Genomic DNA, 13,823 nt, shown 5'->3' with positions numbered 1-13,823 from the left:
CACCAGGAACAGAGGATCCTCTGGTCTCAAGCCCAACGCTTATCCACTAGACCATCAGAATCAGAGGTTCACATTTTTCTTTATCCAATATTCTGAGATACACATTTTCTTTCTTTTTTCCTTTTGAGCTCACTCACTCATCTTCAACCACTTACTCCAATTAAAAGCCATGTGGGGGCTGGAGCAGTCATAGTGCGAGGCAGGGTACCCCCTGGACAGGACACCAGTCTGTCGCAGGGTCACGTACACATTTACGCCTGCACGCACAGCTCCAGACAATTTTAAAGTTTCCAACTGACCTAACCTGCATGTCGTTAAATGTGGGAGCACCTGGAGGAAACCCACACAAACACGGGGAGAACATGCAAACTCCACACAGAAAAGCCACAGGTGGGAATTAATCCAATGACGACCTTGCTGCAAGGCAACAGTGCTAACCACTGAATCACCTTGCTGCCCTCCTTCGGAGCTATAGGTTTTAATGGGAAAAAAAAAAAAAAAGTCTGATACATTTTAGTTTATATGCAATGACAGGACGGGAAGGAGAGGAACAGTAGTAGCCAGTAAACCAGTAGCGAGCAGTATTGCTGGTATTTATATTTGTGTATTTAAACTTATTTTTGCTAATTGTTTTTATTTACTTTCAGTTTTGATACTCTTTCTTACCCTGTGTAATGCTATACAATGCTGCTAGAACCTCAGTATCTCTGAGGGAGTCTTCCCATGGGATTCATAAAGTTCTATCTAATCTAATGTAGATCAACAGAAGTCACCAGTCATTTGGCCCCTCAGTGGTGCTACCACTGATCTGTATGTAACACTGGATACCTCACTGACCCACACACTGTACAAACAAGCAAACTAGCAGCCATCTTACCACTCCCAAGTTATATAAAACACACAGACAGCTTAGAATGTCAACAATTTAAAGTAATAACTGAGCTGACTGTCTCATTTCCTTCTTTTTGTTCTCTAGTTAATGTAACCTTAATCCCTCTTTGTTTCTTTTAGCACTTTGACACTTCCTTCTCCTTTATTCACATTTGCTCAGATCTCACTGGGACAAAAATTATTATAATTCTTTAATCAAGGTTTATACAAGTTTTGCGTAATCATCAGCAAGCTTATCCATCTATCTATATATAGGTACTATATCAAAAGTGGATGGATAACAAATGTCATGATGGATAATATAGCAATAGTGGATTTTTTAAATAGTTGCACTGAAAGAATAAAACACTTAACTAGCTACAGGAGAGATGGTTTTCCCTGCAATGACAATAATTATTATACACAGCTCTATGAGCTTCAGCCTCATATTAGTAATAAAGCTTGTAGCAACAACACCTAAAGACCTAAAGCTCCAAAACTATCCACAAGTAGACCTAATAAATATCTTAAAATAGTTTGTCCAACACAAAACATGTGGCTACACACAAGCCACATTATTATTATTATCTATGTCTATATGCTGGAATAAGTGAGAACTCTTCAAATTATTTTTCATTACTTTCCATTTCAATCATACTCACGTGAAATGTTCATTCACAAGCTTTGAACTAGTGATTTGTGCAGGTTGTAGCTAGATATGAAGGCAATTTTTGGCAGAATCAAAGAATAACATTGTGTGCACCCGGTATTTAAACAACAACAACAAAAAAAAAATCAGTAGGATAAAAGTTCAGGAGCGGTACATGTGAGTAGTAATATGATGGCCGGTTTGCTTCATATTGGCCAATGAGCTACCCAGTGTTATACACAGATCAGTTCTGAGGAAATGTTCTTTATGTCTTGGGACCTTTTTTTTTTTTTTTTTTTGGGAATTTTGGACCCAAATTGTCTGTTCCTAAGTAAGACGACTCATGGCCAAGTATCCCCGTCGACAGCAAATGAAGCACTGATGTTTAAATCACACTGACGACACAGAAAAGGATGGACGGACGGACACACACACACACAGCTATATACCCCAAAAAAGTTCATAGGTTGAGGATATGTAGTGTGATTATGCATATAAATTTTGGAATGTGTTGGACGGGGCTTCGATAATTTATAGTGTTGAAAGTAAACTGTGACAGTCAGACAGCTGCGCGCACAGACAGAGCGTGATTTGCTATCCGTGTCTCAGCGTGGGATAATAATACCCCAAGAAATGTCCCAGTCAGGATGCAGAAAATTATCAGTTCTGATTTATAAAATCACTGCCTGAACAGCAGCTCCAGGAAGACTGTGAGAACAACAGCCAGATACAGTAACACGTCACCGGTCGAACGCAAACTGCTGATTGGCAAGTAAAGACGTTAAGCAGACAGGGCAGCAATATTACTTTAGATTTGTTTTTTTATTGATTTATTACCATAATGATGATAAAAAGAACATAAAAAACCCCAGTTCTGAGGTCAAATGAGGAGGAGTTTGATGACATGAGGATAAAGTGGGCGGGGCTACAGAGCCAGCAGCAGTCTTTTTCGTCTGTATTAGTGAATCCTTGCAGTAAATCGGGACAAGGACGAGCTAATGTGAGGCTCAGCAAGTACAAGATGCCACTTTTCAATACTGTCTGTTCAGATCTTGGCTGGCGGCTGCACTCTTCCAGCAAAACAGACCAACGGGAGGGGGATAGGAAGAAGGCCCTGGCTGGTTTTGGATAGGGGACAGGGCACAAGATGGGGCAGGGTTAGAGAACGTCGTCGCTCTCGGCTGTGTGAAGCTGAGCGTCATCTGCGTCTGTCATGCTGCTCTCCTGGCTGTCCTCCACGTCTGCTGCTGGGATACAGACACACAGTGACATTTCTATTTAGTGGTGAAATGGTTGTTAGATGCTCTAAAGCAGTGGTCTCCAAACTATTCCAGAAAGGGCCGAGAGAGTGCAGGTGTTCTTTGCAGCCACTGACTTCAGCAGGTGATTTCACTGATTAACATCCCTTTGAACAGGTGGGATGAGTTCATCAGTGAAATCACCTTCTGAAGTCAGTGGCTGCAAAGAACACATGCACCTTCTCGGCCCTTTCTGGAATAGTTTGGAGACCACTGCTTTAGAGTCTACTTATGGAACTCTGGATCCACCCAGAATGCCACTCTCGTTTTATGGGGTTAATCCAAAGATTCAATTTTAACACATGTTGTGGGATTAAAATAAAAAAAAAAATGCCATCAATCAGATGATTACCTTCATCTTCGGGAAGGTATCGCTTATCAATGGCTTCTTTGATTTGATTATTAGCCCCTTTAGGGTCCAGGTCCATGGCCCAACTAAAGTTCATCAAAGCCAAGTGAGTCTGACCCAGCTTCTTATAGACCTGAGAGGACAGAGACGACAGACAGGCAGGTTAGTTCAAAGGTCAAACTGTAAAGTTGGTGATGTGATGATGTTTAAAAAGGTTACCTTTCCAATAAGGAAATAAACTAGAGACTCTTTTGGCACAATCTCTTTTAATTCCTCCAACTCTTGCAGAGCAGCCTGAGAGCAGAGAGACAGATGGTCAGAAAAAAAATTCATCTTAAGAGTGAGACAGGTGTCTGAGAGACGGGTACTATCACAGAGGAAAGACACAGACAGTGAGTGAGTGAGAGAGATATATATATATATAGATATATATATATATATATATATATATATATATATACACTGTAAGACACAGGCATCAAACTGATTCCAGAAAGGGCCGAGAGGGTGCAGGTTTTCTTTCTAACCACCAACTCCAGCAGGTGATTTCTCTGATTAACTTCACTTTGAGCAGATGGGAAGAGTTCATCTGTGTAATCACCTCCTGATGTTGGTGGTTAGGAAGAAAACCTGCATCCTCTCGGCCCTTTCTGGAATCAGTTTATTGTCTGTGTTATGAGAGAAAAACAGAGTCTAGCAGAGACAGACAGGTGGTCTATGAAAGAGACACCATCACAGAGAGAAACAGGACCGATGCTATCCAAACAAATGTATCACGTGTGCACATCAGAGCTCTCAAGGTGAGATACGCTCGAGGAGTGTCTGCCCAGCGTGTTGACCATACGTACTGACGTACTGTTGACCATAAAATTTTATTACAGAGATTAGAGCATGCTATAGGTATTAAAGGCACTGCGCTGCGGTGGTTTGAATCATATTTATCTAATATATTACAATTTGTTCATGTAAATGGGGAATCTTCTTCACAGACTAAGGTTAATTATGGAGTTCTACAAGGTTCTGTGCTAGGACCAATTTTATTCACTTTATACATGCTTCCCTTAGGCAGTATTATTAGACAGCATTGCTTAAATTTTCGTTGTTACGCAGATGATACCCAGCTTTATCTATCCATGAAGCCAGAGAACACACACCATTTAGCTAAACTGCAGGATTGTCTTACAGACAAAGACATGGATGACCTCTAATTTCCTGCTTTTAAACTCAGATAAAACTGAAGTTATTGTACTTGGCCCCACAAATCTTAGAAACATGGTGTCTAACCAGATCCTTACTCTGGATGGCATTACCCTGACCTCTAGTAATACTGTGAGAAATCTTGGAGTCATTTTTGATCAGGATATGTCATTCAATGCACATATTAAACAAATATGTAGGACTGTTTTTTTTGCATTTGCGCAATATCTCTAAAATTAGAAAGGTCTTGTCTCAGAGTGATGCTGAAAAACTAATTCATGCATTTATTTCCTCTAGGCTGGACTATTGTAATTCATTATTATCAGGTTGTCCTAAAAGTTCCCTGAAAAGCCTTCAGTTAATTCAAAATACTGCAGCTAGAGTACTGACGGGGACTAGAATATATCTCACCCATATTGGCCTCTCTTCATTGGCTTCCTGTTAATTCTAGAATAGAATTTAAAATTCTTCTTCTTACTTATAAGGTTTTGAATAATCAGGTCCCATCTTATCTTAGGGACCTCGTAGTACCATATCACCCCAATAGAGCGCTTCGCTCTCAGACTGCAGGCTTACTTGTAGTTCCTAGGGTTTGTAAGAGTAGAATGGGAGGCAGAGCCTTCAGCTTTCAGGCTCCTCTCCTGTGGAACCAGCTCCCAATTCAGATCAGGGAGACAGACATCCCTCTCTACTTTTAAGATTAGGCTTAAAACTTTCCTTTTTTGCTAAAGCTTATAGTTAGGGCTGGATCAGGTGACCCTGAACCATCCCTTAGTTATGCTGCTATAGACTTAGACTGCTGGGGGGTTCCCATGATGCACTGAGGTTTCTTTCTCTTTTTGCTCTGTATGCACCACTCTGCATTTAATCATTAGTGATCGATCTCTGCTCTCTTCCACAGCATGTCTTTTTCCTGGTTCTCTCCCTCAGCCACAACCAGTCCCAGCAGAAGACTGGCCCTCCCTGAGCCTGGTTCTGCTGGATGTTTCTTCCTGTTAAAAGGGAGTTTTTCCTTCCCACTGTAGCCAAGTGCTTGCTCACAGGGGGTCGTTTTGACCGTTGGGGTTTTACATAATTATTGTATGGCCTTGCCTTACAATATAAAGCGCCTTGGGGCAACTGTTTGTTGTGATTTGGCGCTATATAAAAAAATTGATTGATTGATTGACTAGGAGAGAGCATATTTCACCCATATTGGCTTCTCTTCATTGGCTTTCTGTTAATTCTAGAATAGAATTTAAAATTCTTCTTCTTACTTATAAGGTTTTGAATAATCAGGTCCCATCTTATCTTAGGGACCTCACAGTACCATATCACCCCAATAGAGCGCTTCACTCTCAGACTGCAGGCTTACTTGTAGTTCCTAGGGTTTGTAAGAGTAGAATGGGAGGAAGAGCCTTCAGGTTTCAGGCTCCTCTCCTGTGGAACCAGCTCCCAATTCGGATCAGGGAGACAGACATCCTCTCTACTTTTAAGATTAGGCTTAAAACTTTCTTTTTTGCTAAAGCTTATAGTTAGGGCTGGATCAGGTGACCCTGAACCATCCCTTAGTTATGCTGCTCTAGACTTAGACTGCTGGGGGGTTCCCATGATGCACTGAGTGTTTCTTTCTCTTTTTGCTCTGTATGCACCACTCTGCATTTAATCATTAGTGATTGATCTCTGCTCTCTTCCACAGCATGTCTTTTTCCTGGTTCTCTCCCTCAGCCACAACCAGTCCCAGCAGAAGACTGGCCCTCCCTGAGCCTGGTTCTGCTGGAGGTTTCTTCCTGTTAAAAGGGAGTTTTTCCTTCCCACTGTCGCCAAGTGCTTGCTCACAGGGGGTCGTTTTTACCGTTGGGGTTTTTCTGTAATTATTGTATGGCTTTTGCCTTACAATATAAAGCACCTTGGGGCAACTGTTTGTTGTGATTTGGCGCTATATAAATAAAATTGATTTGATTTGATTCCACCTTGACTATAGGAGCGCCCTCATCATTTACTTTTATTGGTGTTACTTATTTACCCTCAAATTCTTTCTTGCACTGAATGCGTGAGAGTTGACATGTCTCGCACATAGACGGGTGGTCACCATGACAACATGCTGGTCCTGATGACCACAGGCAGGCGGTGATACCTTGTACTTATCATTGGCAAACAGGATGGAGGCTCGGTGGAACTTGCAGAGTGGATTTTTGGGATCAATGCTGATGGCTTTGTTCAGAGTCTCCAGAGCTGCGTCAGACTTCTTCAGTGCGTGTTGGACCTACAGACAACATGCAGCAAACACATGTAACGTCTAATTAGCATCGCTGCTAACAATAATGTGCAAAATGTTGTGTACATCTAAGACTGTTCAGCTGGGACTGGGATGATAACACTTGACTCCAAATATGATATGCATCACAATAGTTGGGTCCTGATATGATATGTATTATAATACTTGATAAATGTGATACCATAAGTTTTGCAATTTTAGCAGCACAGGCGTGATGAGATAAGTAATGTTTCTGTTTTTTGACTGGACTAATGTAGATAAATTAAATATATACATACATACATATATATATACACCTTTTCTCCATGGTGTGTGAACTTTATACACTCACAGGCCACTTTATTAGGTACACCTGCTCAATTGCTTCATAACACAAATAGCTAACCAATCACATGGCAGCAACTCAATGCATTTAAGCATCCAGACATAGTGAAGACGACTTGGTGAAGTTCAAACCGAGCACCAGAATGAAGAAGAAAGGGGATTTAAGTGACTCTGAATGTGGCACGGGTGTTGGTGCCAGACAGGCTGGTCTGAGTATGTCAGAAACGCGCAACCATCTCTAAAGATTTCAGAGAATGGTCTGAAAAATAGAAGATATCCAGTTAGTGGCAGCTGCGTGGACGAAAAAACCTTGTTAATGTTAGAGCTGAATGGGCAGACTGGTTTAATGGGCGACTGTATCATGAAAATTCAGTAAGGTATATCTTATATATTATATTCCAATTCTAAGGTGGAACTATGCTAGTATACTAAGGTATATCTAAATATCTAAAAAGGAAGAGTAAAATGAAGGTGAAGAGAGAGCTGAGTAGGGGGGCCAGGCTCTCGATTTACCGATCAATCTACGTTCCGATCCTCACCTATGGTCATGAGATTTGGCTCATGACCGAAAGAACGAGAACGCGGGTACAAGCGGCCGAGATGAGTTTCCTCCGCAGGGTGGCTGGGCGCTCCCTTAGAGATAGGGTGAGGAGCTCGGTCACTCGGGAGGAGCTCGGAGTCGAGCCGCTGCTCCTCCACGTTGAAAGGAGTCAGTTGAGGTGGCTCGGGCATCTTTTCCGGATGCCCCCTGGACGCCTCGCTGGAGAGGTGTTCTGGGCACGTCCCATTGTGAGGAGGCCCCGGGGAAGACCCAGGACACGCTGGAAGGATTACATCTCTCAGCTGGCTTGGGAACGCCTTGGGGTTCCCCCGGAGGAGCTGGGGGAGGTGTGTGTGGATCGGGAGGTCTGGGCGGCTTTGCTTGAGCTGCTGCCCCCGCGACCCGACTCCGGATAAACGGAAGAAAGTGGATGGATGGATGGAAGAGTAAAATAGAAGAGTAGAAAAGAGTAGAGTCAAGCCACTTAGGTGCCTGGTCTTGAGAACCAGGGATGGTAGGTTGAAAAGCTTTTTTATCCCATGGGAACACCCACGCAGCTCAAGAAAAAAGTATATATAATAATAAATAATAAGACATAAGAAAGATAAGACATCATATATATATAACTGTAGCATAGGTAATTTAGTATGTAGACTAGCAGTAAAATTAAATATAGCTAGTAGGCTAAGCTATAAATCTGGTATTTTATTATAGAAACAGAAGCTATGATGTAATGTGTATTGGTATCTACCTAAAGTAACTCTGCTAGCATACTACTGGAAAATAAAAAGCATAATCTATATGCTATAAAATGGAAACCTAAGAACTTAGGTACTATATGTTGATATCTTTAAAAAGAACACATATGAGGTCTGTTAGAAAAGTAACGGACCTTTTTATTTTTGCAAAAACCTTATGGATTTGAATCACGTGTGCTTGCATGAGCAAACATTGAACCTTCGTGCGCATACGTGAAATTTTTCCACGCCTATCGATTGCATTCATTTTCTGGTAAGCAGCCTTTGTGTGAGGACGTGTGCAGTGCACTTGGCAGATTTTCATTTCAAGGAAAAAGACGGAACGACTGGAGCAGCGCCGCATCAAATTTTGCCAGAAACTGGGCGACAGCCAGGTGGAAACCATTCGGAAGATTCAGATGGCTTTCGGTGACGATGCTATGGGCATCACACAGATTAAGGAGCGGTACAACCGGTTTAAAGACGTCCGCACAACGGTGGAGAGCGAGCCACGCTCCGGTCGGCCATCAACATGCTGAAATGACCAGATCATTTCCAAAGTGAACGCTGTGGTGATGCGGGACCGTCGTGCGAAATTCATGCTGCTGCTAACGGCGGAGCAAACGCGCCTCCGTGTTGAAGTCTCACAGGACATGCTGTGAGACTTCAACTCACCTCTTTCACAATTTCTCTGATAGTCACACAACTGAAAAGCCACCGAAAGCCGTCTGAATCATCTGAATGGTTTCCACCTAGCTGTCGCCCAGTTTCTGGCAAAATTTGATGCGGCGCTGCTCCAGTCGTTCCGTCTTTTTCCTTGAAATGAAAATCCGCCGAGAGCACTGCACATGTCCTCACACAAAGGCTGCTTACCAGAAAATGATGCAATTGACAGGCGTGAAAAAGTTCATGCATGCGTACGAAGGTTCAAGGTTTGCTCATGCAAGCACACGTGATTCAAATCATCACCTTTTTGCAAAAAATAAAAAGGTCCGATACTTTTCTAACAGACCTCCTAAACTGATCAATCATTAAAAATCTACACCATGTAAAATAAAATTGTAAATAACGAAAATAAGCTATTTATAGTTAGAACAGCTAAATTTGCCATTAATAAGTCAACCGTACCTAACAAGCTAACAAGATAAACAAAAACGGTAATTAGTGTATAAAGTATAATAGCGTAGTTAAACCTAGAATAACGGTATTAACAAATACATATAAAAAATAAATGTGGACAAAAGTATGAATTAATGTGGGTTATCAAACAGAAAAGAACCAATGTCGATGTTGACCAACATCTCTGAGAAATGTTTCCAACACTTTGTTGAATCTATGCCATTAAGATTTAAGGCAGTTCTGACAAAAGGGGGTCTACCCCGCTCCTTTTTTGTAGCATTTGTATCACCCATTTTTTTTGTGCAATGCTACTTTAATGAGTGTATTAAAGACCAATAAAATCTTATCTCTTAAGTCTGAGTGACACTTTGACAGGATGAGGAAATGCGTGAATGAGTAATCGATACAATCCATGTCCTTTGTTGTCCTGTACAAACTGTTTTCTCATTTATTAAATGTGTTCCTCGTCAGCTGATGATTGGCAAGTCCGTCAGACATCAAACGTTTTAGTGGATATCAGCCAGAGAACTTTGCAGGTAATGGCACGTTTGTTTACGGTTTTGTTCTGTACTTGTTTGTAGCTTGCTAGTGGACATCCGGCAGACGTTTTAGACGATTTATCTGTGCATTATCTGTCTTATGTTCACTTCTGGAAGTGCTGCTCCCCTACATTCAGTAGTTGAACGCTTATTCCATCAGAGCTCCAAATCCACAAGACTAACTGATTTGCCAATTTTTTGCCACCGAGCAAATTATTTACATTTCTCCATGTAATGTGGAGTTGCATCAGGAAGGGCATCTGGCGTAAAACCTGTGCCAAATCAACATGCAGATCCACCTTGGATTTGCTGTGGCGACCCCGAGTGCAAGGGAGCAGCCGAAGGGACTTACTTTACTATTAAGATTACTCTGTCACAATGCGACTACACCTTTATCTTAAAAAAAAATTACACTTCTAAAGATTGTACATCATAAATCCTTTTTTAAATGCTCATCACATTTTTTTGTTTATTTACTTTTGTTTTTTAGTAAACTTCCAATGTATCTCTAACCACAGACCTGGCTATGTGAATAATATAAAAAAAAAAAAGATTCAGCCTGGGCAATGTCTAATGAATGGTGGAGGCCACATTGCATTTTCTTAGATGAAAGTTTTCCTGCTAAAAGTGTAAATCGAATGGAATTTTGTGCCCAAAAGCAGCTGCGGCTTCACAAAGCACAAGTTTGTGTGAAAAACAACACTGCTGTGTATGAGGCCCAGACACACGCTGTCATGCCTTCTCAGATTCTGCGTCACGTATGTTCCGCTTGCAAATGATCCGTGAAACTCAATCTTAACACACAAGTAACTTCTGCACTCTGGCTCTGATGCCAAGTAACACTCAGACTGGGCCTACAATCTACAACACATTACATCCTCTGTTGGAAGAAAGTGGTACTACATGTCCACCTCTTTTCAACCAGCGATTATCTCGATTTTTGGACTTTTAAAAATTGATTTCATATCATTAAATTCATGAAAATATACACCGAATTCCAGTGCTGTGTAGATGGGTGACAAATTATAGAGATGTCATCCAAATGCATAGTTATAAATGCTGCATTTTCTCCTGAGAAGTAGCTGGGCCGAGCCGACAAATCAGAATGCATCTGTTTAATCAGATGATTATTTTAAAACACCAGGCAACATGAAACGTAATAATAGCATTTATATTAAAGTGGATGTAGAAGAAAAAAACAACAACAAAAACTTTCAATGATAGTTACAAACAAAAAGATTAATCCCAGTTTTGAGTATATTTCTTATTGTTACATGGGAAACAAGGTACCAGTAGATTCAGTAGATTCTCGCAAATCCAACAAGACCAAGCATTCATGATATGCACACTCTTAAGGCTATGAAATTGGGCTATTAGTAAAAAAAAAAAAAGTAGAAAAGGGGGTGTTCACAATAATAGTAGCATCTGCTGTTGACGCTACAAACTCAAAACTATTATGTTCAAACTGCTTTTTTAGCAATCCTGTGAATCACTAAACTAGTTGTATAACCACAGTTTTTGATGATTTCTTCACATCTGCGAGGCATGGAGTCAACCAACTTGTGGCACCTTTCAGCTGTTATTCCACTCCAAGATTCTTTAACAACATTCCACATTTCATTCACATTTCTTGGTTTTTCTTCAGAAATAGCTTTTTTGATGTCACCCCACAAGTTCTCAATTGGATTTAGGTCCGGGGACTGGGCAGACCACTCCAAAACATTAATTTTGTTGGTTTGGAACAAGATTTCGCTCATCTCACAAACTGTCTGTGGTCCTTGGACCCAAAAAGAACAATTTTACTCTCATCAGTCCACAAAATATTTCTCCATTTCTCTTTAGGCCAGTTGATGTGTTCTTTGGCAAATTGTAACCTCTTCTGCACATGTCTTTTATTTAACAGAGGCAACCTGTTGAAAAGCATGTTCAACAGGTGCTGGCTTCATCCTTGAATAGGGGACACCTGATTCACACCTGTTTGTTCCACAAAATTGACGAACTCACTGACTGAATGCCACATTACTATTATTGTGAACACCCCCTTTTCTACTTTTTTTTTTTAAAACCTGGATTAATCTTTTTAGTCACATAGCACTACTATTATTCTGAACACTACTGTACGATTATAGAAGAAGCCTAAAGCAGACCAGACCAGTGACATCTGTCAGATCAGTGGGGTGACCATCTGCTTCTGTCATACTAACAAATAAACCCAAACAGACAGAAATGTTGCAGCTGAACAACCACAAACAGTCCAGATAACCAGGAGGTGAAGGTTGAACTCCCAGGAAAATACACTACACTAAAAAAAGTGTGATGTGATACTGCTCACATGGATATCTATGTAACTGATGGACAGAATACATTGGCCAATAAAATTAACCCTCATCAGTTGAGGGGGAACCATGCTGAATTTCTTTCCTAACCTGGACTGGGTACTGTGTTAGGAACAAAAGGATGCCCCGTTGTTTGATGGAAATGAAAATGGTCAAACTACAGAGGTTTGTATTGAAAGACACTTTGAAAATAAAAGTGAAAAGATGATGCAGCAGGCTTGTCCATTTAGCTAAAATTTAATTGCAGCAACTCAAAATAGTAAGCAGTAATTTGTATGGCCCTATGTGCTTGTATGCATGCCTGACAATGTTGGCGCATGATCCTAATGATTCGAGGGATGGTGTCCAGGGGGATCTCCTTCCAGATCAGGACTAGGGCATCACTTAGGTCCGGGACAGTTTGAGGTGCAACCTGGGGGTGTCAGATGGACCGAAAAATAATCTTCCAGAGGTTTTCTACTGGATTTAGGTCAGGCGGGCATGGGGGGTCAGTCAATGGTATCAACTGCTTCATCCTCCAGAACTACTTGCATACTGCTGCCACATGAGGCTGGGCATTGTTGTGCACCAGGAGAAACCAAGGACCCAGCATAGGGTGTGACAATGGGTTCAAGGATTTCATCCCGATACATAAAAGCATTCAGGATGCTGTTGTCTAGCCTGCAGAGGTATGTGTGTCCTCCAGGGAGATGCCTCCCCAGACCATCAGTCTAGCTGAATGATGTTGCAGGCAGCATAACGTTCTCCACGGTGTCTCCAGACACTTTCACGTCTGTGAAAGGTTGAATTTGCTCACATCTGTGAAAAGCACAGGGCAACAGTGACACATCTGTCAATTCTGGTGTTCTATGGCAAAATACCAATCAAGCTCCACGGTGCCGAGCAGTGAACACAGTGCCCACAAGAGCACGTCATGCCCTCAGGCCAACCTCATGAAGTCTGTCTGTGATTGTTTGGTCAGAGACATTCACACCAGTGGCCTGCTGGAGGTCATTTTGTGGAGCTCTGGCAGTGCTCATCCTCTTCCTTCTTGCACAAAGGAGCAGATACTGGTCCTGCTGATGGGTTAAGAACCTTCTATGTCTCTGTTTAGCTCTCCTAGAGTAACTACCCATCTCCTAGAATCTCCTCCATGCTCTTGAGACTATGCTGGGAGACACAGCAAACCTTATGGCAATGGCATGTCTTGATGTGCCATCCTGGAGATGGGCTACCTGTGCAACCTCTGTAGGGTCCAGGTACCGCACCATGCTACCAGTGGTGACACTGACCCTAGCCAAATGCAAAACTAGTGAAAATCAGTCATAAAAGATGAAGAGAGAAAAAAAAATGTCAGTGGCCTCCACCTTTAAAACTATTCCTGTTTTGGGTGTCATCTCATTGATGCCCCTCCAGTGTAGGGATGCACTGACCCACAATTTTTCACTTCCGATCCCATCCCAATACCTGAATTTGGGTATCTGCCGACACCGATACTTTTCCGATCAGATACCAGAGCTCTGTTTGCTGAAGGTTCAGCTACAATTTGCCAGTAGGTGAATCGAAGATGAAAGCCTAGATTTGATGTTTTGGTGAAAGAATTAAATACATTTTTATAAACTTTTATA

General features: G+C 41.6%; 1 protein-coding gene across 2 annotated transcripts in view; it reads right to left on the bottom strand.

The window, feature by feature from the left end:
• Nucleotides 1-2,324: 2,324 nt before the first annotated feature.
• The window catches only part of cdc27 (cell division cycle 27), a 130,851-nt gene continuing 119,352 nt past the window's right edge, over nucleotides 2,325-13,823 (bottom strand). The window contains exons 17-20 of one of the 2 annotated variants that reach the window (XM_034190077.1): nucleotides 6,480-6,608; nucleotides 3,386-3,460; nucleotides 3,170-3,299; nucleotides 2,325-2,766 (exon numbers count right to left, since the gene is read on the bottom strand). In XM_034190077.1, coding sequence (XP_034045968.1) covers nucleotides 2,678-2,766; nucleotides 3,170-3,299; nucleotides 3,386-3,460; nucleotides 6,480-6,608 — 423 coding nt within the window. In that variant the 3' untranslated portion in view covers nucleotides 2,325-2,677. The remainder of the gene's footprint in view (nucleotides 2,767-3,169; nucleotides 3,300-3,385; nucleotides 3,461-6,479; nucleotides 6,609-13,823) is intronic. The other variant, XM_034190078.1, reaches the window with a different exon arrangement.

Source organism: Thalassophryne amazonica, chromosome 16, assembly GCF_902500255.1.
Source record: "Thalassophryne amazonica chromosome 16, fThaAma1.1, whole genome shotgun sequence".
Classification (NCBI taxonomy): Eukaryota; Metazoa; Chordata; class Actinopteri; order Batrachoidiformes; family Batrachoididae; genus Thalassophryne; species Thalassophryne amazonica.
This window is presented reverse-complemented; position numbering and strand designations above follow the sequence as displayed.